Source organism: Cyprinodon variegatus, unplaced genomic scaffold, assembly GCF_000732505.1.
Source record: "Cyprinodon variegatus isolate N-32 unplaced genomic scaffold, C_variegatus-1.0 Scaffold779, whole genome shotgun sequence".
Taxonomy (NCBI): Eukaryota; Metazoa; Chordata; class Actinopteri; order Cyprinodontiformes; family Cyprinodontidae; genus Cyprinodon; species Cyprinodon variegatus.
Genome location: NW_015151232.1, coordinates 371,530 through 394,773, shown reverse-complemented (window position 1 = coordinate 394,773; position 23,244 = coordinate 371,530). Strand labels below are relative to the sequence as shown.

The window sequence follows — 23,244 nt, the reverse complement described above, 5'->3', positions numbered from 1 at the left end:
AAATCTGGTTTTATTTAACATAAGTTCTCTTTCTGCTAGTCTGCTAGTTAATGACTTGATTTGTGATAATCACATTGATTTATGTTGCCTTACAGAAACCTGGCTGCAGCAAGAGGATTATGTGAGCATAAATGAGGCAACTCCTTCTAGTTATTTAAATTTTCACATACCCAGAAGTTCTGGGCGAGGCAGAGGAGTAGCAACAATCTTTCAGTCTGACTTACTGATTACTCCCAAGGCAGTTAATACTTACAACTCTTTTGAACATTTAACCCTTTTTTTCCCTGATCCAAATTGCAAAGCAAGAAAACCTCTTCTTTTTTTAATTTTGTATCGTCCACCAGGTCCTTACTCTGAATTTTTAGAGGAGTTTTCAGAGTCAAAATCATTTCACACACAAAGGGGGGCTAAAAAAAATTACCACGCCAGGACGGGTGACGGCAATAGGTCAGCTGGCACACACATGAGGGGAACCTTTGTTTTTCCAGGGATTTGCCAACCCTAGGCCCTATCAGGAAGTAAAAATGTGTTTTTTGGTCATAAGAGGCCTCAGACTTTGTTCAGCCTTCAGAAGTGGAGTGATGGTAAAGGTGACACCCAGACATGGTGAGGCTTCAGGTTGGGAAGAAAACAACAATACTTCATAACATATTAACAGTCTGTGGTGCGAAATGAATTATTTCATCATATATTTGCATTTAAGTGACCAGGAAAGGCTTAAACAGAGACAATCCTCCCTTCCTTTGTCCTTCTCTGCCCCTTCCTCTGTTATATTTGCTTACAGAATCACAGAAAGCCAAAGCAGTAAAGCAACCAGCTGTTCTCCTCCTGGTAGAGTCAGATCCTAAAGCCATGATAGATTTACAGCTTTGCTCGATTACCTTGAGAAAGAAACTCCTCCATCTTCTCTTTGAAAGGCTGCAAGTGCTCCTCATCTGACACCTTGCACACCTTTTCCACTTCAGATGTGCACGCTGGTTAAAGTGACAAAGGGAAAACAGGAGGGTTATACAAACTGCCTCTGTCCTAGATGCAATTAGATCTGCATGATAGAATAGAATGGAATTGAATAGAATAGAGTATACTTTATTGTGCCCTAGTGGAAATTTGTCACATATATGGTTTTATTTTACCAACTACCTTTAGTTTAATACCTCCCTTCATAAAGGCTAAGCTTAATGGAGAGCAGTGTTGTTGACAAAAGGAGAAAGCAAACCCTGAACTTTATAAATACAGACACACAACTGGCCATTCAATGCTTGCTTGAATATATTTATAATAAGATTTTTCACCAGTGAGATTAATAACTTTACACCCAGAAATTTGCAGATTAAAGGTATAGTGGAGAATGTAATTTCTCTGGGTGGATCATTGAAATAAGTGGTCCTCCTAGTTGTCAATCATTCTGGAGATATGTTTACGTAAGACCGTCCCCCTTTTTTTACTTACCTGTGGTGAGTCTGACATAGAGGAAAAATAAAAAATCTTCTTTTGGAAAGTAAGCTTGTATGAGCGATGCAAATAGCAACTTTTAAACAGAGCGTGCATGAGGAACAATGCTGCAGAGAAACACTTTCACGTGCGTTTAACAGGCGTTCCCTCTTGGGAGCTGTCAGGAATCCAGTTGGTGTGGTCTGTTTTTGTGTTTCCTTTCCTCCTCCACCAGGTGTTACCCTGTCCTCATTGGGCCTCCCTGCACACCTGCAGCTCATTGCCTCATTGGCTGTGGAGTGTTCTTAAGCTGCTGACGGCCATTACCTCGACGCCAGAGTGTTTGCCAATACAGGGTACTCTAGCTATGCTTAGTTTAGCTGAGTCTAACCTGAGTTTTTGTTTGCCAGTTTTGGATTCTCTAGCCAAGCTGAGTTTTTGTTGAGTCAAACTGAGTTTTTGTCAAGCTGAGTCTTAACTTTCTTCTTGTCTTTGCCTCTCGGCAGGAATTCATCCTGCAAACTGGATTTGTTCGGACCTTCTCTCTCTGGAAGGTTCAACTGAGCTTCTAACTGAGCTGGGGTTCCAAACTGGAAGTTTGGATCCACTTTCCCCAAGAGGTCGTTTGAGTTTCACACCGAGCAAAGGTTTCATCTGCACCGCCGCCCATTTAAGTACCGCAGGAAATCAGAGTGGCAGTCAGCTTCTCCGTTCATCTAGGAACAACCGCAGTCTGAGTAAACCCAGTCTGCCCAACACCAAACAAGACAATCACTGGAACCTTCCCTCTCAGACTGGATTCCATAAAGGACACCTTTTCCTGGAGAAGTGAGTCTGCAACCTTTTCCTGCAATTCAAAACCAAAGATTAAGATTTCCCACTGAGCCTGAACTAACCGCAGTGTCTTCCCCTCACCTTCCAGTTCCGGTTTGACAGTGTTCAGAGCAGCACTGGATTCATCACATTATTCCTAATAAACCTGTTTAAACTTTTCCCTGGTCTCTCTGCTTTGCCTTTGCATTTTGGGTCAGACCTTTGAATATAATCATGACAGGAGCGTGTACAGGGTTGTGCATCTGCATTTTTTTTTTTTAAGTAGAGAGGGCGGGTCTATTAAAAAATTTGTGAAAATTCTCCAATATACCTTTAATATGCATTACATCCTAAATCCTGGCCAAATAAATACATAAAGGTAGCAATCACCAATGTTTAAAACAATAGTGCCTATAAACAGGGTAAACTAGCCTAGAAAACTAGCCCCACCTACCAGCAGCCACAATCATTTTTCCCTGCGAGTGGTCTAGCCTCGATCAATGTCCCAGGCCCTAGAACTGGCGGGCCAATCACAACGCAGAGATGTGATTAGAATGTCTGGATGCAAAGGGGGCGGGGCTTTGAAGGCGTGACGACAAAGCTGCACGACGCTGGAGAAAACAGAACAGTAGGATGATGCACTGCGGCAGCAGCAGCTTTCAATGGGGTGCTCCATTGAAAGTTAAAGATTCTCTTTTCTGTTGCTGTTGTTCAATAAAAGTATGTTTTAAGATCATTTGAGGCGAGAAAATTATACTTTAAAGCGTCACTATATGGTTCATTTACCGATTTAATGCTTGATTAAAAAAACTATTTCCGAAGTTGAGAGGACTGCGGCAACCAGCGGAGCTCCGAGGCTAACGGCAGCCAGAGCTAACCGCAGCCCGTCTGCAGCGGCCCTCTCTCAGCGTAGCCATGTGTGAAGGGCCGCTGGCTCTGATGGAGATTTTTGACTCAGCTTTGGAATCAGTTTTCATTTTTAAGAAGGACATATTCGCCGTTTTACTGACAGGCTGTTTTTTTACACTCCCCCACCAGCTTTCTGTCGCGCCTCCTATGTCACAGTCAGTTGCGCTCATTGGTCAGAGCGTTGGCCAATAGGCCCAGACATGGTTTGAAAAACAACGGGTTGTTCTCATCAACAATCTTCCGATGTCTCATTCATCGGGGCCAGACTAGATTACACCTTTCATCTCCCATTTATTCTGGTTTACCAGGCTGAGGGTAACCCACAGGCAAAAAGCCTTAATACTATCAGTATTAATAAAGACGTATACTTAAGCTCGGTTTACATAATTCCGTAAATTTGGGCTTCCGTATAGGCAACCCTGTGGACACAATTTCTACACTGCACACCTAGGAGAATTTGTTACTACGCAGATAGATCCATGAGGAAACCATTGCAAAATACATCTACAGATATTGTGTGATTTTTCATGCGATTTAAAGCCACAACTAGCAAAAGATTGTGGAAAAACTACCAGAAAGAACTGACCGTCGCTCTTTAACGACACAAAGAGGCTTTAGTAAATTGTAAATGGCTGTGTTTTCTACTTCCTCGTGGAGAGTGGTGCTGTCAGCATGCAGCTTGTGCTAACTGGCTGAAAGATCAGTTTAAACTGAACAATGGGCTTTCAGTGGCAGTGGGAACAGCTCATTGGCGCATGTCTACCCAGATCAAACAAATCATCAAGCGACCCGCGTTAAAATCAACTCGGCCCTGATCGGCATGCTGTGGGAGCATCAGAGCCGGGTCGAACTGCTAATTTACGTGATACTGATCTAACAAGCAGAAACGACTCTGTTTACATTCGATAAACATGGAGCCGCTCTGGTTAGAGGGATTCAGACAGATTATAGAGATCCATTGTTTATTTCCCTGATTTCTGTCACACTGGTGACATCATGAACGGTTAAGGCTGGTTCAAACCAGGTCATCTGCATGTGTGTCTCAGTAAAGGATAATGTGCTCCCACCCCCTCCGTAGACACTCTGTTGCACCTCATTGTAGGTGACCGCAGACAGTGCTGCAGACAGGAGGCCTCTGAATTGAACTGAGTTGCTGCAGATGTTGAGGCGGGCAGCTCATTTTCCACGCGGACTGCACGTGTCGTGCGTCAATCAAAATGAGCCCTTAAAACATCCACCAACTTAGCATCTAAATGCATCTTTAGCTCCTCTTCAACCAAAACCAACATTCATAGTTTATTCCCAGAGTTGTTTCATAATTTTCCCTCTTAGAATAAAACTTTTTTTTGCATTCATTCATCCTGGACTTTGGACTTTTCGTCATTATTTCCAGAATTTCACTCTGAAGTGCTAACGAGCTTAGCTGCAGTAGGCTATTATTTAACCCCCTTTGCTCATGCTTTCTATCAAATGTCTCTCTTTTGCTAACAAAATGACCAAAAACAAAGTTTAAAACACAAAAATAACAAATAATACATGAGTTAACTACTGGGGTATACATTTTTAAAAATGCCATAAAATGGTATAACTAGAGGGTGGCTTCCCCATCCCTAGACTACATGAAAAGGAAATAGGAGGAAGAATTAGATCTGGATATATCGGATTATGAATGGAGGTGAGCAATAGAACTAATACATGCTTCATCTCTATTAGACACAGTTTAAGGTGGTACTCAGACTCCATTTCACCAGTACAAACTGGCAAACATTTATCAGGGAGCTGATCAGAATTGCCCAAGATGTAAACAGGTGCCAGCAAACACATCTCATATGTTGTGGTCTTGCCCCGGGCTCAAAGAATTCAAAACCTTTTCATCCATTTATAAGAAAAACATTGAACCTGTTCCTCTGATGGCTATTTTTGGTGTGGCACCTAAACAAACACAATTAACGAAGCTCTGGCTCTGGAAAGCAATGGCACTGTCTTTATACTTGGCCAGGAGACTGATCTTATTTAATTGGATAAAGGCAGCACCGCTAACCAACAAATGATGGTTAGAGTAGGTGATGGCACATCTTAAATTGGAACATCTTAGGTTTACTTTACAGGGCAATATTTAGAGATATTTCTAGGTCTGGCAGCCTTTTAATTCCTATTTTGAATCTGAATTTCCCTCTGCTTCAGCAGATGGTAGTAGTAGGATCTGTCTTGTTGCTAGTTTGTGTGTTTTCTTTTCTTTTGTGATGTAAATTTTAAAACAAATTTTTTCTGTACATTTTAAATAGGATGTCTGTTGTTTGAATATGAAAAATCAACACAAAACACTTTGATTATTAGATATCACTATAGACCAGTTACTTATTACTAGAGTAGACATTTTACTAGTAAATATTTTTACTCTTGCTTATTTTTTGGATGACTACACTGACTTTGGTTATGTTTTTGGGTACTTTACCCTCTAATCCACATGTACGAACCTTGTAATACCTTAATTTTTATCCATCACCTGCTAAAGTATCCGTTACCTCTAAGGTCCTTCCGGAGCCTCATCAAGTCCTTCTGAAAATCTTCAAACTTCATCTGTGAAGCCTGAAACAGGTCATGGGGCTCAGGAAGAGGAAACACGGATGTTTCCTTCCCAGCATCCTGTCGATAGACACATACATGTTAAAAAGCCTGGAAGGTCAGATGTCAAACACTGATTGTTTAATCATCATAATTAGACAGTTTCATGGGGACATTCACACAGAAGGGAAGGAAGGAAGGAAGGAAGGAAGGAAGGAAGGAAGGAAGGAAGGAAGGAAGGAAGGAAGGAAGGAAGGAAAAACTGGGGATCCTGAGTCCTGTTTTCAGCAAGTGGTACTTTAGTTGCATCAGGGTGAGACCAAAATTTAAACAGGAATGTTTGTATTAAACAATCAGTGTGTGCGTGAACGGGTGAATGAATGTAGTGTAAAGCGCTTTGCTCAAGTCCCCTGACTTGAATAAAGGCGCTATATAAGTTCATGCTTTTTACCATTTACTATTTAAACAAAGTTAAGTTGTTGTCTTGTTTCTTATTGTATCAGGAGATCATCACAGTAGGAAGTTCTGATTTAATACCACAGCTTGGATAGATTTTTTGACATGGATGCTTGGAGGCTTTATCTTTGGTTGATGGAAACTGAATCTGTTGAGTTTCACAATATTGAGTTTTTACAGTTTTATTATTTAGTTACGTTTAGTTAAATTCTAATAAGTCTTTTATGCCTTTGAGTATGGGGGGGGATTTTTTTTTTTTAACAATTTTATTGGTCAAGAGCGGGTGTTTAGATTGGCTTAGAGTAGAGAGAATGGGAGCTTTAAAATGCAATCTGAAAAAATAATGCAATTCCTACAAATCAATCTGAAAAAGAGAAATTTGACAAAAATATAATAATAAAATGGAAAAAAATTAGAAAATTATTATCTAAGAAAACAGCACTAAACATCCTTTTGATTAAGAAATTTTCCAATCTTTCATTTCTGGATTGGATTTTTTGAAGTTTTTAATAACAACACGTATTCTTTGGTTGCTAAATTAATTCCATAAAACTTGTGTTCTGTTTCATCCCTTCCTGACTGCCAGTGGCAGTAAACAAAGTGAATATCTCTCCTCGCGCAGGTCGAGATGAAATGTTAACAAAGTCGACATGACACGTTGACGGCTACCTTCGGTCTCTTTGATCTTCTCGCTGTTAATTTGGCATCCTTGGCAGGCTGGTTGTGCCTATAATCTGTGATTCTGAACTTATTGGCATTTGCAGGTCTGAGAGGTTAGCACACGTTTGGTGTTTACAGCGTCATCCTGCCTGTGATCTGTTAGTAGGAGTGTTATTTGTAGCCCTCCAAGGCTGTAGTTGACGTGACCGATTGTTGTGCCGGTTTGTTGTAGTAGAGCAGACGGTTAGCATCCGCCTCTGGCTTTCATTGTTTGTTAGCTGCTAACGCTCCCGTCCCCCAGTGAAACCTGGTTGGGAAAGGTGTACAGCCACCGACTACAGGTGTATAGCGTTATTACAGCGTTCTTCAGCCCTCGTTGAGGTCTCACTCTGATTGGTCAGTCGCTGCACATGTGGGCGTGTGCTCACATTATGTTAACTTAGGCCTTTGATCTCGTTCTTCAGTTTTATTGAAGTCCACACTTATGTGCATGCTGCCACCCCTCATTTCCCATGTCTCTGTGGGATGCTTGCGTGCACATCCTGCGAAATCTCCCTCCAGGTGGAGGATGGACATGAACTTTGCCCCAAATGCGGGGGTGGGTCATCTCAGAGAAGCTCTGACTGACCCATGCATAAACTGCAGCATCATGCAATTGTCTGTCAGGGAGGACAGGCTTTACCAGCTGGAGAATCTGCTTCCACAGCTGACCTGACACCCTCAGGTGCACCGTGTTCTGGGAGGCGAGGGGATGCACCAGCTGAAGAGCACCATAGTCCACGGAGGAAAAGGCCTCAGCTGGACTGCCCATCTCAGCAGGAATGGACTCTCCGAGGGCTGAGGTGGAGCAGTTCAAAGCTTTACTCAAGGTGTCGGTCCCCACTTCGGTTCCCTAGGCAGCATCCTGGGAAATGGGGAAGGATCTGGAGGAGGATGGAATTTCCATGAAGGCCTCCAATTCAGAGTTCCAGTCCCTCAGGCAGCAAGGGGAATCCTTCCCAGATGCTTGGGGTCGGGAGTGGGACCCCAGGGTTTGGAGGGTCAGGATGGTTCAGGAAATTCCCTCAGAAGTTCAGTTTGCTCTGACCCAGGTGAGGACTAGGGGAGTAAATCACACCCATCATGGCGAATCGATTCAGTATCAATTTCCTGACCCAACGATTCGATTAATTTTGGTACTCAAGAATACACCACGATACGATACAATTCTATTCGATTAATTGGTACATTTTTATTTTTATTATTTTAGCCTGTCAATCAGCTTTCAATTAAATCAGTTGTGCTGGAGCAGGAAACCTCTAAAACCTGCCGGCCCTCCAGGACCGACTTTGGGGATGCCTGAGGTAGATCACATCAGAGCGTCGGGCCGTACAGTGTAAGAACATAGATCTTGTGCAGTGAACTTTTAAACCCTGCGGTTTAATCATACAGTTTGAGCTGTGATGAGTACAACTATTGAAAATATAGCACAGTGCAGCCCAGCCTCACTCTACCTGCTCCTGCCATCCAGACTTATTGGAAATACAGCAGCTTGTGGCTACAACCTTTTGGGCAGCTGCAGGCCACATCTGAAAAGCACTGCAGGTTCTACCTGCTGTAGATCTTTTCTGCAGATTCAAGGCAATTGTTTCCCCCACCACAATCAGTGGGCTACTCTGGTTTAGTTCTGCCTTTACATGAACCGTCGGACTCATCTCCAGGACATGTCTGCCCCTTGTCTGCAACATTCTCACCCTTGTCAATAAAACCTTAAAACTTGGTACTGTGTTGGCTTGAATGAGCAGGATCTCTATGCTAATAATAAGTAAAGGTATTTCCTTTTCTGGAAGAACCTGTTGAATTCAGAGCATGAATACTCTGAAGATAACTTCATCAGGACCTTTTTTTTTCTTTTCCAAACAAATTTCTCTCTTTAAAATTAGCTTTAATGAAAACATCAGAGTTGAATAAGTTCAGCACTAAACATGATTTATGTGAAACATTTTCATGTTCAACTGAAAACAGTCATTTATAGAGACATTGAGATGAACAGGGAGAACAGAGACAGAAAGGAAGTTTACCTCATCGAAGTGTCTGAGGTAGTACGCTACAATGTATGACAGAAGGCTTTTTGCACCATCCTATGCATGAAAAAACAAGAAAAATACTGAATAATAGAAGAGAAGAGTGAAGAAAACATTAAAAGGAGATAAACATTATGTATTTGGGGCTGCATTCATTTTTCAAATGCAGGCTGAATCAGAACTGGTCATGTTGCTGAATCTGAACTGACGTTTAATACTTTTTTCTTTTCCTTTTTCCAGCTGTTATTGTCATTTCACTGTCACAAGAACAGAGCAATGAAATTCACTCTCAGCATTTAACGTATCACCCTTAGGGAGCAGTGGGCTGCCATTGTGCGGCACCCAGGGAGCAGAGTGGGTTTAAGGGTCTTGCTCAGGGACCCAGAGGGCAGTCTGTGGGAGTGGGGCTCCAACTCAGAAACTCAGAATTCCATTTTTGAATTTGAAATGATCTTATCATTTTTCAAAATTCCACTCCTGAAAAGCATTTTTTTGCTGTTTTTATTTACAAAATTTGTTTTTTTTTCTTTCTAACAATAAAGTAACATAATTAATTTCTTAATATGCGGTACCAATATATCTGATCTGAAAATTAAAGAAGAAAACAAGACAAAAAAGAACACTCAAATATGTCATCTTCTGCCCTTTTATATGCAGCTACAGCCATGAATATGAAACTAATGGGATCCTTTTTGAGGTTTCAGAGGAGTTTCATTTTAGCACAGACTTTTATTTTCCTCAAAATGAGTCAGCATTTATGATTATCTGGCTCTTTGCTAGATCGTCTGCTTTGTGTCAACATAATTTAATCCTTCAAGTTTTCTTCCTTTGATATTCAGTTAAAAAGAATTTAAATGTGCCAAGAACAAAAAAAAAAATTTTTTTCCCCTTTAAAATTAGGAGCGGTTGATTAACTGGGAAGAAAACCCAAGATGTTTATGGCCTTTTTGCACAAAATACACAAAAATAAAAATAGACTGGCATATATGGGATTTTAAATTAGAAATTACAAAGTTAACAACTTAAAATAAATCTTTACTCACATTGCTCTTTACATCCTTGAGTTTTGGCAAGATGTCAAGAGTGAAGCCGTCAGCTTGACCTCTTGTTCGATTTCCACCGTTCATGAAATTACCAAATGCCAGAACTAGACCTAGAATCTTCTTGACTGAATCATTGTCCTGCAGAGTCTGTCAAAAAAGACAAGAGAAGGATGGAGTGAAGCAAAAAACGACCTGTAAGTCAATGCACTTTTTTTCATATATTGATATAAAAAAAAATCAGTGATTAGTTGAACCAACCGTTAACTCAATCCACAACAAACTGACAGTTAAAGCACATTCAAAGAAGCAATATAATTGAATTAATACCTAGCGAGCTTGATTTCAACAGAAACAGATTAATTGTATCGCTGGTGAAGATTCTAAGTCATTCAGGTTATAGTCATTCCAATAAACTTAAAAAACAATCCACTGGACTTTGTTTCCAAGTTTGAAGACGTTTCTCTTCCATCCAGGAAGCGTTTTCAATTCTAAATGTCAGAAATAGGGTTGAGTTCCAGGTTTTATCCAGCAGCCCAATAAAGCCCTGTTTTAGTTTAGAAAACATGCAGATTGAAACGGATAAACGGCTCCACCCCTTATGAATGGGGGTCATTTGGCTTCTTTGTTAGCCTGCAATGTCCCATACCTGTCTATGTCTCTGAAAGGGGGGTCGTTAAAGGGAATTGTTGGCCTGGCTGAATAGGTGAGGTCTTCTGTTCCCCTGTAAAGGCGTTGGGGTTGAGGTGATAGCGGGAATAATTTTTACGCATGTTGAGAAATAACAAAAAATTTACATTTGACCTACGGTAGTAGTGATCAGGACTCCCTTTAGTCTTAAGTCTCTTTCCCACTGAAATTAGCGGGCGATACTCAACAAGTGACCCGAGTTAAAATCGGTGCTATGGGAACAGCAGAGCTGGGTTGACTTGCTAATTTACATGATACCACTGAACGCAACGTAAAAAGGCCGCAGCACACCATGCCGGTGAGTAAACAAGCTAAAACAACTCTGTTTATTTCCGATTAACATGGAGCAGCTCTGGTAAGATGGATTCACAGGGCCAGACGAGCCAAAACAATAAAGCACTGTGAAGTTAGGAAGCTGAGACATTTCTTGCAAGAAAAAAGGTTCAAATTCATTTAAGGTCCTCAGACGAAGAGATAAAGTTCTGACTAAGGCATTTCAGTACATACATTTATACCTTACAAAAATCCCAACACACACTCCCCCCAGGGGAACCCACCCCCTGTTAGAAATCCAGTTTGTGTGGGTTGTGTTATTGTTTGTTTTCCCTCCACCACCAGGTGGCGCCTAGTTCTCATTGGCCCTCCTCACACACCTGCGGATGGTTGCCTCATTAGCGGAGGAGTCTTAAGCTGCTGACTGCCACTACCTCGCTGCCAGAGTGTTAGCCAGTTTTGGGTACTCTAGCCAAGCTGAGTTTTGCTGAGTCAAACTGAGTTTTTTGTCACCGGAGTCTTAACCTTGTTGTTTTTTTGTCTTTGCCTCTCGGCAGGAAGTCATCCTGTAAACTGGATTTTTTTTTGACCTTCTCCCCCTGGAAGGATTGTCTGAGCATCAAGCTGAGCTGAGGATTCAAACAGGTGGTTTGGATAAACTTTCCCCCAAGGATTGTTTGGGCTTCACACTGAGCAGGGGATTTATCTACACAAGAAACCGTTCAAGTACCATAGGAAAAGTGGCAGTCAGCTCCTCTGTTCCTCAAGGAAACACCTCAACCTGGGTAAACCCTGTCCGCCCTCCAACAAGCAAGTCTATTACTGGAACAACCCACACCGACTGGATTCAAAGAAAGACACCTTTTCTGGAAACGTGAGTCCTGTTGCCTTAATTCCCTTTACAATCAAAACAAAAATTTCTATCTGAGCCTGAACTAACCGCAGGATCTTCCCCTTCACTTTTCAGTCCCAGTTCACCAGTGTTCAGAGCAGCGCTGGACCCTTCTCTACCAGTTCATAATAAACCTGTTAAACCTTTCCCTGGTCTCTCTGTTTGGTTTTCTGCATGTGGGTCAGATCCTTGGATAAAATCATGACACCTCCTGCATAAAGAACTTTCTCACTTGAACGTTTGGTTATTCCCAAGAAAAAAAATGCTTAAATTCCTCAAGGACATAAATTTTAGCCAGATAAACACTCAAAACAGGTCTCTTGTTCACAGCATGAAGGAGGCTGTGTGAACTTGTTCTTATCTCTCATCACCCTCCCTTCACTCTTATCTAGAGTAGGGAGGCATCTGCTTTCTGCCATCCCCAATATTAACTCCATAACTTAACTCCAGCATACAGACTGGTAAATATTTTATCTCATAAATTGGCCAAGGAAAGTTTTGGTTCCACAGCACACTACTTTGCTCTGGTTTCCTTGCCAGCTTTTATTGCCAAAGGGAAGGAAGCCAAATGCCATTGCGGGTCGACCCGTGTTTGAAAAACCATGGTTAACCCGCTAATTTCAGTGGGAAAGAGACTTAAGACTATAGGGACTTAGCTTCCAATGTCAGGTGACGATACAGATTCCCGATCACTAGTAGGACATATGTAAATTTTTTTGTTAATTCTCAACATGTGCATGTGCAAAAATAATTATTTAGTGCCTAACCACCCCTGGATAATTTTTACTCAAAGTTTTTAAATAACAGTGCCCAGACACGTCATTCTCATATTAATTCATTTACTTACCTTGCAGACCCTTTGTAGGGTGCTGATTTTTCTTGTGATTGATGACATGCACTCAGAAAAGCTGGACTGAAAGAGAATGCAGAAGACTCTGCTTGAGAAGTTTGGGATCAGCGATAGCTGGTAGAGAAACCTGAAACAAACAAAAATGAAGAAAATATGCATTTGAAAAGCGGTTTTTGGCTTGTTTTTAAAGGATGTTACAGTTTTTCATCTTTGACAACATACCGTCTTTAAAAAAAATAAAGACAAAACGACAGATATGGTTCCAAACAAACAAGAAATCCTTAAGAAGATCTGTCAATAATGTAAGATATAATATAATACGTTATGGTAGTACGTCAAAGTAAAGATGCAGCACTGCTTCCTTACGCGCAGTACACACAGTGGAGTAAAAACACATCTATGGCTGGTATTTAATGTTTTAGGGGAATTACTCACTGTTCAGGTTTATCCAGTGGCTTAGCATTCTCTTTGTCTTTAGACGACTTTATGTGCTTTTCAATTTTATCCAGTTCCTCTTGCTGTGCCCTCTGTGGGAAAATTAAAAGGCAAAGATCCTATTCAAAATATGTAATAGCTAATGATTGTAAAAGCAATAAAAAAAAAAAACAAACTTCATAATTATTGTTCTGGTTCATACAACTAAAGGATTCATCTGACATTTTTCCTGTTAAAACCTCTGGACTAACCTTAGCTCACCTTTCTGTTAGTGTTGCACCAATACCAGTATCAGGCGGGGCCCCTATCCAGCACTAAAATGGTGGAATCAGTATCAGCAAGTACCAACAAATAGGGCACTGATACCATTTTGAGAGCCAAAAGTTTATTCAACTATTGTCACCCATTCCAGGTAGGCAATAAAAAGTTCTACTGGATTCACTTTGTATTAGTCTTTTTCCTGCTTCACAAAGGTAGGCAGCAGCTTGACAAACCATGATGGCAATTATTTTACATCCAAGTAGTATGCAGTTGTTCACACACACATCAATTTCAAACAGATGGTATCGGTATGAGACAATACTGCACAGCCAGGTATCGGGTATCGTATCAGGGCCAAAAAATGGCATCAGCGCAACACTACATTCTATCACCTCTACTGTCTCTGATTTACCTAAAGCAGCGATTTCACCAGTCAGGGAGTCACCAGTAGGCAAATGGTAACTATTTCTGCTTTTGTAACTTTTTATCTATTGTATAAGGAAATGATAGTAAATAAATCATGGCTAACTGTTAATGTTGATAATGCCACACCCAAAGGAATGTACATACAAACAAGTCAAATTATTGTGCTTACTCATACAAAAATAAAAAAACAAAGTGGATATAAAACGCAATCCCAATGAGCTCTATTCCTTTCTTTCATCTAAATTGATTAAACATGATATGATCAATTTCATATGGATTAAATGCATAAAATACCAGGTTATGACTCATTTAATGCAAGAAAATAGAACATATAAACTAACCCTAACCCTAGAATACAAGCCATTCAATTCAGTTTATTTCTATCATCCAGTCAGATTAATTCCAAGTTTTCTATCTAAAGAAAACCTATTGATTGAATCGATTCATTGACTTGAAAACAATCCCTCACACTAAGCATGCTTGTAGCGACAGTGGAGAGGAAAAACTCCCTTTCAACAGGAAGAAACCTCCAGCAGAACCAGGCTCAGTGTGAGCAGCCATCTGCTGAGGCCGACTGGGGTTCAAGGAGACAGAAGCTCTATTCAATTCAATTTAGTTCATCGATCCATTTTCTATCACACTTATCCCAGCTGGGGTGGCGAGGGTTGCTGGTGCCTATCCCCAGCTGTCTACAGGCAAGAGGCAGGGTCCACCCTGGACAGGTCGCCAGCCCATCGCAGAGACAAACAACCATTAACGCACACTCACACCTAAGGAGAATTTAGAGCAGCCTAACAGTCATGTTTTTGGACTGTGGGAGGAAGCAAGAGTACCCAGAGAGAACCCACAGATGCTCAGAGAGAACATGCAAACTTCATGCAGAAAGACCCCGGGTTGGGAATCGAACCCGCAACCTTCACTCTGCAAAGCAGCAGTGCTACCCACTGTGTCAATTAAATTCAAAAATTTTATTCAAAAGGACACAACAACAATGAAAGCCGGAGACAGGGCTTGAACCATCAGTCCTTTGACTTGTTCCTGTTTCTTCTTAAATTTACAATTGAGAACACATAGTATTATTCAGGGTGGTATATATCTGTAGCTGCAGCTTAATATTTACAATCAGTGTGTATTCGTTAACGACTTGAACCAAACTCCCGTGATACGTATGCACGGGCATGCTTGTGTTTACAAAGCTTCTTCAGAAGGAAACTATGCCTAATAGCAGGTGTGGGCGGCCCAAGACTCGCCCTACAGGACCTAAGATAGAAAATGAAGCAATGCAACCCCCAGTTATCCAGAAGCACCCCAGATCACTGAGACACAAGGAGGGCAGACATATGGATGGCCGCACCGGAGCGACCAGAGCCGGACCTACAAGGGGACAAACCCCAAAGGAGCCAGTCCAACACCCAGCAGCCACACACACACACACACACACACACACACACACACACACACACACACACACACACACGAAGACACATTCCTCATACAAAACAGACTAGAATGGCCAATCTAAACCAAGGGACTGAGCAGGTTCCCGGAAAGGCCAATCAGGGGGAATTAGCCTGTCCAGTGGGAGAAAGACCAAGAGACACCGTATCAACATTGACCAGCAAGCTTCAGGATCCGCCCCTGATCCATAGATGCGCTTAGAGGCTGAGCCTCACTGGAAGTGACATATTTTGGCATGTTATCCAATCAGGATTCTACTTTCTCTCTGCACACCTCAGTAGAGTAAGACTCAAACCTCAACAGGGATTTCTCATAGAGGCAGAGTCCTGCTGCTCCAGAGCGGAGGGCAGATCGAGCAAACTAAACAGCTGATTAATGTGTAACATATTCATGAAATCAAATGCATTTTAATTTAACTTTCATGACTACTTTTTTGAGGTTGCACAATGCATATTTTACCAAAAAATTTTGTGAAATTTACAGGGGAGGTTTAGCCTCGCAGGTATTCAATGAGAAATCGCCACAGATATGCAACTTCAAGCAAACTATGGAAAAACAAGTTTTTGTTGAACTCATTAAGGATATGAAATTAGTGATTTTCTTCCTTTAAAGTGATACTTGCCAATGCCTAAATAATACACTAGATATAGACTATTACATCTACTGGACGTGGCTTTGCAACTGAAAATACATATAAGGATTATGAAATGTGTTTGTTAACTAAACTGGTAACTTTGAAAATATATTCGAACCTTAGGATTTAAAATAGTGGCTTCTTTTCCCTGACAGAGAGAAATAATCCTTTTATGGAACATTTAAAACTAGTATCTTTAAAAGAGTGGAACCTAAACCTTCTCATCTTATTTGTCAACAGTGGGCAGTGAGGTTGCTTGAGGACCCGGATGCAGAGACAATTGAAGCAGAGATGAGTTCTGACAGATTTAATTGAAGAACACAGGCAACAGAGGCAGTAATCCAGAAATCCAACTTAAATGTTAAACAAACCAAAAACCATGGAGACATCAGAGGAAAACGAGCATGAGGAGCCAGGGAGAGACGAGCTGAGAAGAGAACCTCAACGACAAGGAACCAGCACTGAGTGACTGCAGAGGTGGAGTATTTAAGGAGAACAGAACAAAGGATGGACTAATGAGCTGAATAAGGAGCAGGTGTGGGTGGAACTAACTAGAAGGAATCCAAGGGAAAGAAAACAAGCACAAGGGGGCAACAGAGAGTAACTAAAGACTGATTGAATATAATGGAAAATAAATCAAAGAACAAAACAGAACTACTGATAACAGAAAACTGAAAACTCAGAGTCACAACAAATGGGATGAACCATAACATTATTAGATTTGCTTCCATCCACGCCTGCTCCTTGTCAGCTGATTAGTAGTCTTTGTTCAGTTTCCCTCCTGGTTTTTGGTTTCCTGTATTCATTCTTGGATTTTCTTCTGTGGTCTTTTTTGCATTTTCATTAAATCAGCAAAAACGTATCTTTGCCTCCTTCTACTCTGGGTCCAAAACTAACTTCCACCAAACCTGACATGGAGCGCTGATGTTAAACCTCCGCCTTGTCAAACGTGTGCTTGACTGACTCTGATTCTAAGAGCTGAACATGTCAACTGTGTGAAATATTTTCTATGTTACAGTTTTAACCTTTTACCTTTTGAATAATCATTCTTTACTTATGAGGTTTGTTGCATTTAGTAGCTGAAGTTAATAATTTATGTCTTTTACTCTATATCAGAGGTCACGGATCAGTGGACCGCGGTCCGGATCTGGATCCACCTGCTGGCTAATCCAGACCCAACCTGATTTAAAACATTTATAATTTACAGCATCTCCAGGCTGCACGTGATCCAAATTAGCCAATATGCTGTCAGTCTGGGTTGCTGCTGCTGCTACTTTTAGACACTGCAGGCAAACCTGTGGCAAGCCGGGCGATGGGAAAGAAGGAGAAGATGATGAGAAAAAGAGAGCAGAGGAAGAGTGGACTGCTGGAAGAACTACGGTGAACTGGTGAAAGAAAAGTGAAATGGTGCTCAAAGATGACCCTGAACATTTAGAGGATGTTTGGCTCAACCTGCTGCTGTGAAGCAGGATTCTCCACCATGAACAGACAAAAATATAAATATGGATCCAGGCTCAAAATGAGCTCCTTGATATGTGCTTGAGAATGGCTTAGTCTCCATTCAAACCAGGTTTAAAGCCTTGCAGGGCAGCATAAAGCCCACTGCCAACATTAAGACAGAAAAAAGAACGAAAAAATGGTTAGTTCAAGTTTTATTAAAAAAGTGAGTCAGGAAATGGTCTATATACCAAACCGAGAGATTGTTGTTCTCTACTTCAAAAACAATTTAGATTTTAAAATGGAAAAACATTGTATTTTTTTATTTTTTTTTATTTTTTTTTTCTATTTTATTTCATTGTTCACTGCTGTTTAAAGTAACAGATATATATACGTGAAATAATCTATTTTTGATAGATGTTTTGGCTATTTTCCGACATTTACCAACCGACTGGCATTCTAAGGGCTTTCTCTAATTGAAAGTCATGCCCAGGTTTATGAAGACAAGGTTTATATAATATATGATTTTATAATATCTAAAAGTAGGTATTAGTTGCATGTCTATAGCCTTAAATTGGGCTAGTTGTAGTCATGAAATTTCCAATAAAAATCTAAAACTTATAGTACGAAGAAGAACAGTTAAAAATTTCAGCACTTTGCAAAACTGCTACTAAATCAGGTTTTTGCACCAAATGAGACACATAAAGAACAGCTAAATGTTACGGGCAAAAAAAGACAAAGACAATATAAAGTAGAAAGAAGATGATGACGGCACGGCATATTCTTTAAACCAATTATAAGAATAAACTTTTATGTTTCTTCCTGTTTAACAGAAACTGTCAGAGACTCACATTTTCATAAAGAGCCTGCAGGGTCTCCATGTCCACTACGTTGTTGTCCAAGTTTAAGATAGCTAAAAAAAAAACAGACAGAAAGGTTCAGGTCATTCCCAACATCCTGAAGAACCTTTTAACTCAAAATTATTTAGAAAACTTCCCTTATTTTTGATGAAAATAAATAAATACAACAGTCTTTCTTTCTACTGAACATGGGTTGGAAGTATCATGTTTATAAAATTGGTCAGTAGAAGCGATACACTCAATAAACAGATATAGTATATATGACGGAAGTTTATCCATCAAGCTAAGAATTGGTTATATAATAAACTGTCTTGATTAGTTGAGGTAAAGATGAGTTTTTCCAGATGGAGAACATTTCCAATTTCTCTCAAAAGCAGTTGGTTTATCATGGAGCCATCAACTTTCTGGCAAGTAGCGCAATCCGTGACCCAACCTGCTCCTCTTTATGGTCCTTCCCTCAATCTTAAGTTTTCCAACATTGCTGTAATGGCTCAACATGGGGACTTTCTTCCATTCAACCTGGTCAGGAAATCAAACAAAATATTACAGAGGGGGCGGTGGCCTAGTGGTTAGGGCATAGAAGTTGGAATCCTGAGGTTCTGAGTTTGAAATCCACTCCCACAGACTGCCACTCTGGGCCTCTGAGCAAATCCCCATAATCCCTGTAGTGGGGGAAAAAAAGTATTCAAATATTTGTTCCAGTTAAATAAATGGAGATCTTTGGATTTCACTCAGTCAGCATTTTATTTTTATCTTTGCAAAGAGAGAACATTTCATCAGATGGCCTTTATTGCTTGGTAATCAGCCCTGTTCTAACCGTTAATGAGCAGCGTTCGTTCCTCCTTACTTACAATAATGGTAAGTAGTCAGAGTCAAAACAAATTAAAGACACTTTGGTTAAACACTAACTTGTTATGAATAAACCTTGAAAATGAATCTGGTTTGTTATGGAAAGAAAATATATCTGGTCTACAAACACCCTCACTTAGGTGAATTGTGTGGCCTTGCAGGTGAAACAGGCATTGAAAACTTTTATAGTGAGTAAATAGCATAAATTAATATATAAAATAAGAGAAACTACATTTTTCGCACTGCTCCCCGGGTGCCCCACAGTGGCAGCCCACTGCTCCCCAAGGGGATGGGTTAAATGCAGAGGTACATTTCTGCAATGTGAGATCAATAAAGTTTAATTATTATTATAATAAAAATATTGATTATTTGATTGAAACGAAGGAATGACATAGAGCTGCAGGCAGTGAGAAAAGATTATACAGCCAGGAGGTTTCCTACTGAGCCATCCATATTAGTGCTTTAAAGAGAAACTCAGAGATGGATGGTTTTAATGCCAACCTCAGTGCATCAGGAGACATTTAGGTGTAGAAAAGTGCAGGAGGGTTTTTATACTGGCCTTGAATGAACAGAGACAATGAATCAGCGCTGTGAGATGGATCAATGACACAGGCATCAACAGTCAAGAGGACCAGTCATGGTTCACAGCAGACAGGGCAACCAATGGAGCAAAGAGGGAACTGATATTCTGCCCTCTCAGGCAAAGATGATAGTCATTATATATTACTCAAACTACCCAAAGTTTCTCTACTATTGGACACCGCTGCAAAGCATTTATTACCACGCCCCAAATATTTGGTAGACATGGAATCTTGACTGAGTAATAACGAGTAATAACAATTCACCGTGCAGCAATCAAGAATACTTTCAAAGAAGTAATGATGTGGTTATATCACTGAAAGCTCACTGTCTCTATGGTTAAAGGCTTAGAGGAAAAATTAGTGCAGATTGTAAAGCGGGGGGGGGTAATTGTAGATCCTAAGGGCCGGTATCTTACAACTCTTAGATGGATCTAAATCACTAATTAGATGATTAAGAGGACTCTGGAGAAACTGACCCGCTACTGAGGAAGTAATCCTATTAGGGTGTGTAGGACGGCAGCTGAGACTAAACATCACCTCTTGATTCCAAAAAAGTTAAAAATAATCCACTGGACTTTTTTTTTTCAAGTTTGAAGATGTTTCTCTTCCCATTCAGGAAGCTTTTTTAATTAAAAATGTCAGAAATAGGGTTGAGTTCCAGGTTTTATACAGTAGCCCAACAAAGAAAGAATGCAAATAGAAATGGACGGGTCCAACCCTTTAGAATGGGGTTCGTTTGGTTTCTTTGTTAGCCTGCAATACCCCATACCTGTGTATGTCTCTGAAAGGGGGTCGTTAAAGAGAATTGTTGGCCGGGCTTAATAGGTGAGGTCTTCAGTTCCCCTGGAAAGTGGTTGGGGCTACGATGATAGCAGGAAGGAATCAAATTTTTCACTGTATTGTAGGTTTTTTAAGGCTGAAATCTGAGTCCACTATGGCTTCCTTCATGCTCCTCTCACCACTTATTGTCTGTCCAAAATGTGACCATTTGGACAAATTACTTTCATCAGAGCAACTTCTTATAAAAAGTCATCTGAGAATGTTACTTCCATCATATTCTTCCAAGAATATTTCTTGGGAAAAGAAATGTACAAACAGAAAAGTGCAACAGACAAAAACAAAATATATAAGATCTGCTAAACCTTTGGGCTGACTGATAAAGGAGGTAAGGTGTAATGGAAAAGTTGGATCACTAGAAAAACTCAAAGGTAACAGCATCAGTATCTTATGAGTTACAGACTGAATATGGAAATATAGTGAGAAGAAGCCTCAACAGTTGCTGGACGTTTATTACATTAAGATGCAGAAACCAGAGGGCAATCACAGGTAAAACATTTGGAGCAAGATTCAAGTGTTGATGATGCAATATTGATTGCATCTAATCTTGCAGCAGGACATACCAGGTGGTTCTGGGTTATTAGGAACCAAACAGGATTAACTTTAACATTAATATCCTACATTCAGTAGCTCCATAACAGCACCCTGATTTATAGCTAGTGAAAACCTATCTCCATGTGGTGACGTCAGAAGGAGAGGACAGCTGGAGGTAGTACAGCATGCTATAGGGGAGATGGATGGAAATGTTTATGATTGTTCCAGAACATCTTGTCTGGAGTTGGTCTGAACAATCAGGGAGTTCAATCTCAGGTAATGCTGCTGAGGAACAATGAAGCATCACAGCTTACAGATCAGAACCATCCATGGCTAATGCTAACCTGACTCCGCCAGATGGATTTGCTCCTCTTATCCATCTGGAAACCTTCCGTTGAAGTAATTTTGGGAAGGGGCGAAAATACTGGTTAGCTGATTGGCCTATGTTGGTGATAGACGGGCCAAATAAACCAATCAGATCAACGAAGCATATGACGTACTAACAGAGCGATGACGAAGAGGAGCCAATTGATAGATCAAACTCTTACTGAAACCAGTCGGGAGAAGAGCAAAAACATCTTTTCCTCTGAGAAAAGCCTCCAGAGCAGTGTTTTGCTCTTCTTTCAGTGAAGAAATACTCTGTAATTCCGATAAAACTTGCTCGATAGCCACGCTAACGCTAGTTTCATCGGCTGAAGCCGCCATGTTCTTTAGACTGAACTGTCGCGCTTCTCGTTGCGTCACACCTCAACCCGCCTCAAAGCCAACGCTGATTGGACGTTCGTTTGGTGAACGGCTCCAAATTTTCTTCAACAGAGTCTCCAGACTGATTAGCGAGTGAAATCTTGAAAGCTCGTGAGATCAGGATGGTCTCACGAGGCTAGGCTAATGCTGCATTCACATCAAAAGCTTTTTGGGCGCCAGAAATGCTTAAAACGTTGAAATTTGGATGTTGGATCAAACTGTGGCCCTCTGGTTGTTTATCGGCTCTGTTCTGTAAAGTGATAGCCATTTAAAATTTCCCCACTTTCCTTGATGGGCCCCTGGCTGGTCCCCCACAATTCCTTTTTAAACATCAATCTTTGTACTAAAATATTCTTTCTGTCATGATTTGTGAACAATATGATCTAAAGAGAAGCGTCATCTCCTGGTCAGACCCTGTAATTCAGTGAAAGGGTGGAGTCAAATTTAAAAAAAAAAACCCTGAAGAAGAATTCCCTTGTTTGAACATGCGTAGACCGCAAGGTTCTGGTAAATCGGCACGTAGCTCTGCTTGGAACATTTTGAGATGGATGTGTTTTTTATTTTGTTATCCACGCAGTAATTCCTTCTTTAGAGCAGATGCCATACTAGGAGGTGGCTAGGATTGGCCACCGCCACCCTGTGCAATGCCCTGACCACCCCACTGGCCACCCCACTTACCAGTGTAAAATGTAGTAGCAATAGTTTTGCATTTCACCACATTATGCACAGCCAGCGACGTAACATAAAAAAATCACACAATAAATCAAAATATGAGTAGGTGTTTTCTACAGGCAGGTTTACCACTAAAATAGATTCAAACCCTGAAATTATGGCTTTTAGTTTCAGTGGCCAGCCCAAGATTTTTAGTAGCCCCATCTGGCCCCCCCATGAAACATTTCTGGAAGCGAAACTGCTTAAGTGGTAAAAAAAAAAAAGAATAAATAGGGAAGGTGGCTTTCCTGTTTACCACACCAGTAATAAAAACAGTTAAGACAGCTGGGTAGTTTTTTCAGTTACTGGACTCACCATGCTGGATATCTTTCATGTCGAGGTGCAATGAAGACATAAGGATCCCAACAGCCTGTGAGCGCTTATTGTTCAGGAGCTTCACCACCTATATAAGAAAAATGCAATGTTAGGTACAAGTCCATAATAGATAAATTAGCTTTTTACTGTACCTTAATTAGAAAAACACATGTAGGTTTTTGGATGCAGTGTTATGTACAACTTCATAAATAAATTATTCAATTCAGTTTATTTCTATAGCGCCAATTCACAACACAAGTCATCACAAGGCACTTTCCAGTTCACCAAATCATACATTCAAATTGATTCAAAGTTTTCTATCTAAGGAAAACCAGTAGATTGCATCAACTCATTGACTCAAATACAATCCCTCACACTAAGCATGCTTGTAGCGAAAGTGGAGAGGAAAAACTCCCTTTTAACAGGAAGAAACCTCCAGCAGAACCAGGCTCAGTGTGAGCGGCCATCTGCTGAGGCTGATTGGGCTTCAAGAAGACAGAAGCAGACACAGAAAAAGAAG

At 40.7% G+C, this 23,244-nt stretch overlaps 1 protein-coding gene across 1 annotated transcript in view; it reads right to left on the bottom strand.

Moving 5' to 3' along the window:
* LOC107098462 (formin-2-like) overlaps positions 1-23,244 on the bottom strand; it is a gene marked incomplete at its 3' end in the record, with an annotated part of 51,273 nt that overhangs the window by 3,682 nt on the left and 24,347 nt on the right. The window contains exons 9-16 of the mRNA XM_015396174.1: positions 22,725-22,812; positions 18,145-18,206; positions 13,078-13,169; positions 12,640-12,769; positions 9,941-10,087; positions 8,895-8,954; positions 5,679-5,799; positions 882-974 (exon numbers count right to left, since the gene is read on the bottom strand). Coding sequence (XP_015251660.1) covers positions 882-974; positions 5,679-5,799; positions 8,895-8,954; positions 9,941-10,087; positions 12,640-12,769; positions 13,078-13,169; positions 18,145-18,206; positions 22,725-22,812 — 793 coding nt within the window. The remainder of the gene's footprint in view (positions 1-881; positions 975-5,678; positions 5,800-8,894; positions 8,955-9,940; positions 10,088-12,639; positions 12,770-13,077; positions 13,170-18,144; positions 18,207-22,724; positions 22,813-23,244) is intronic.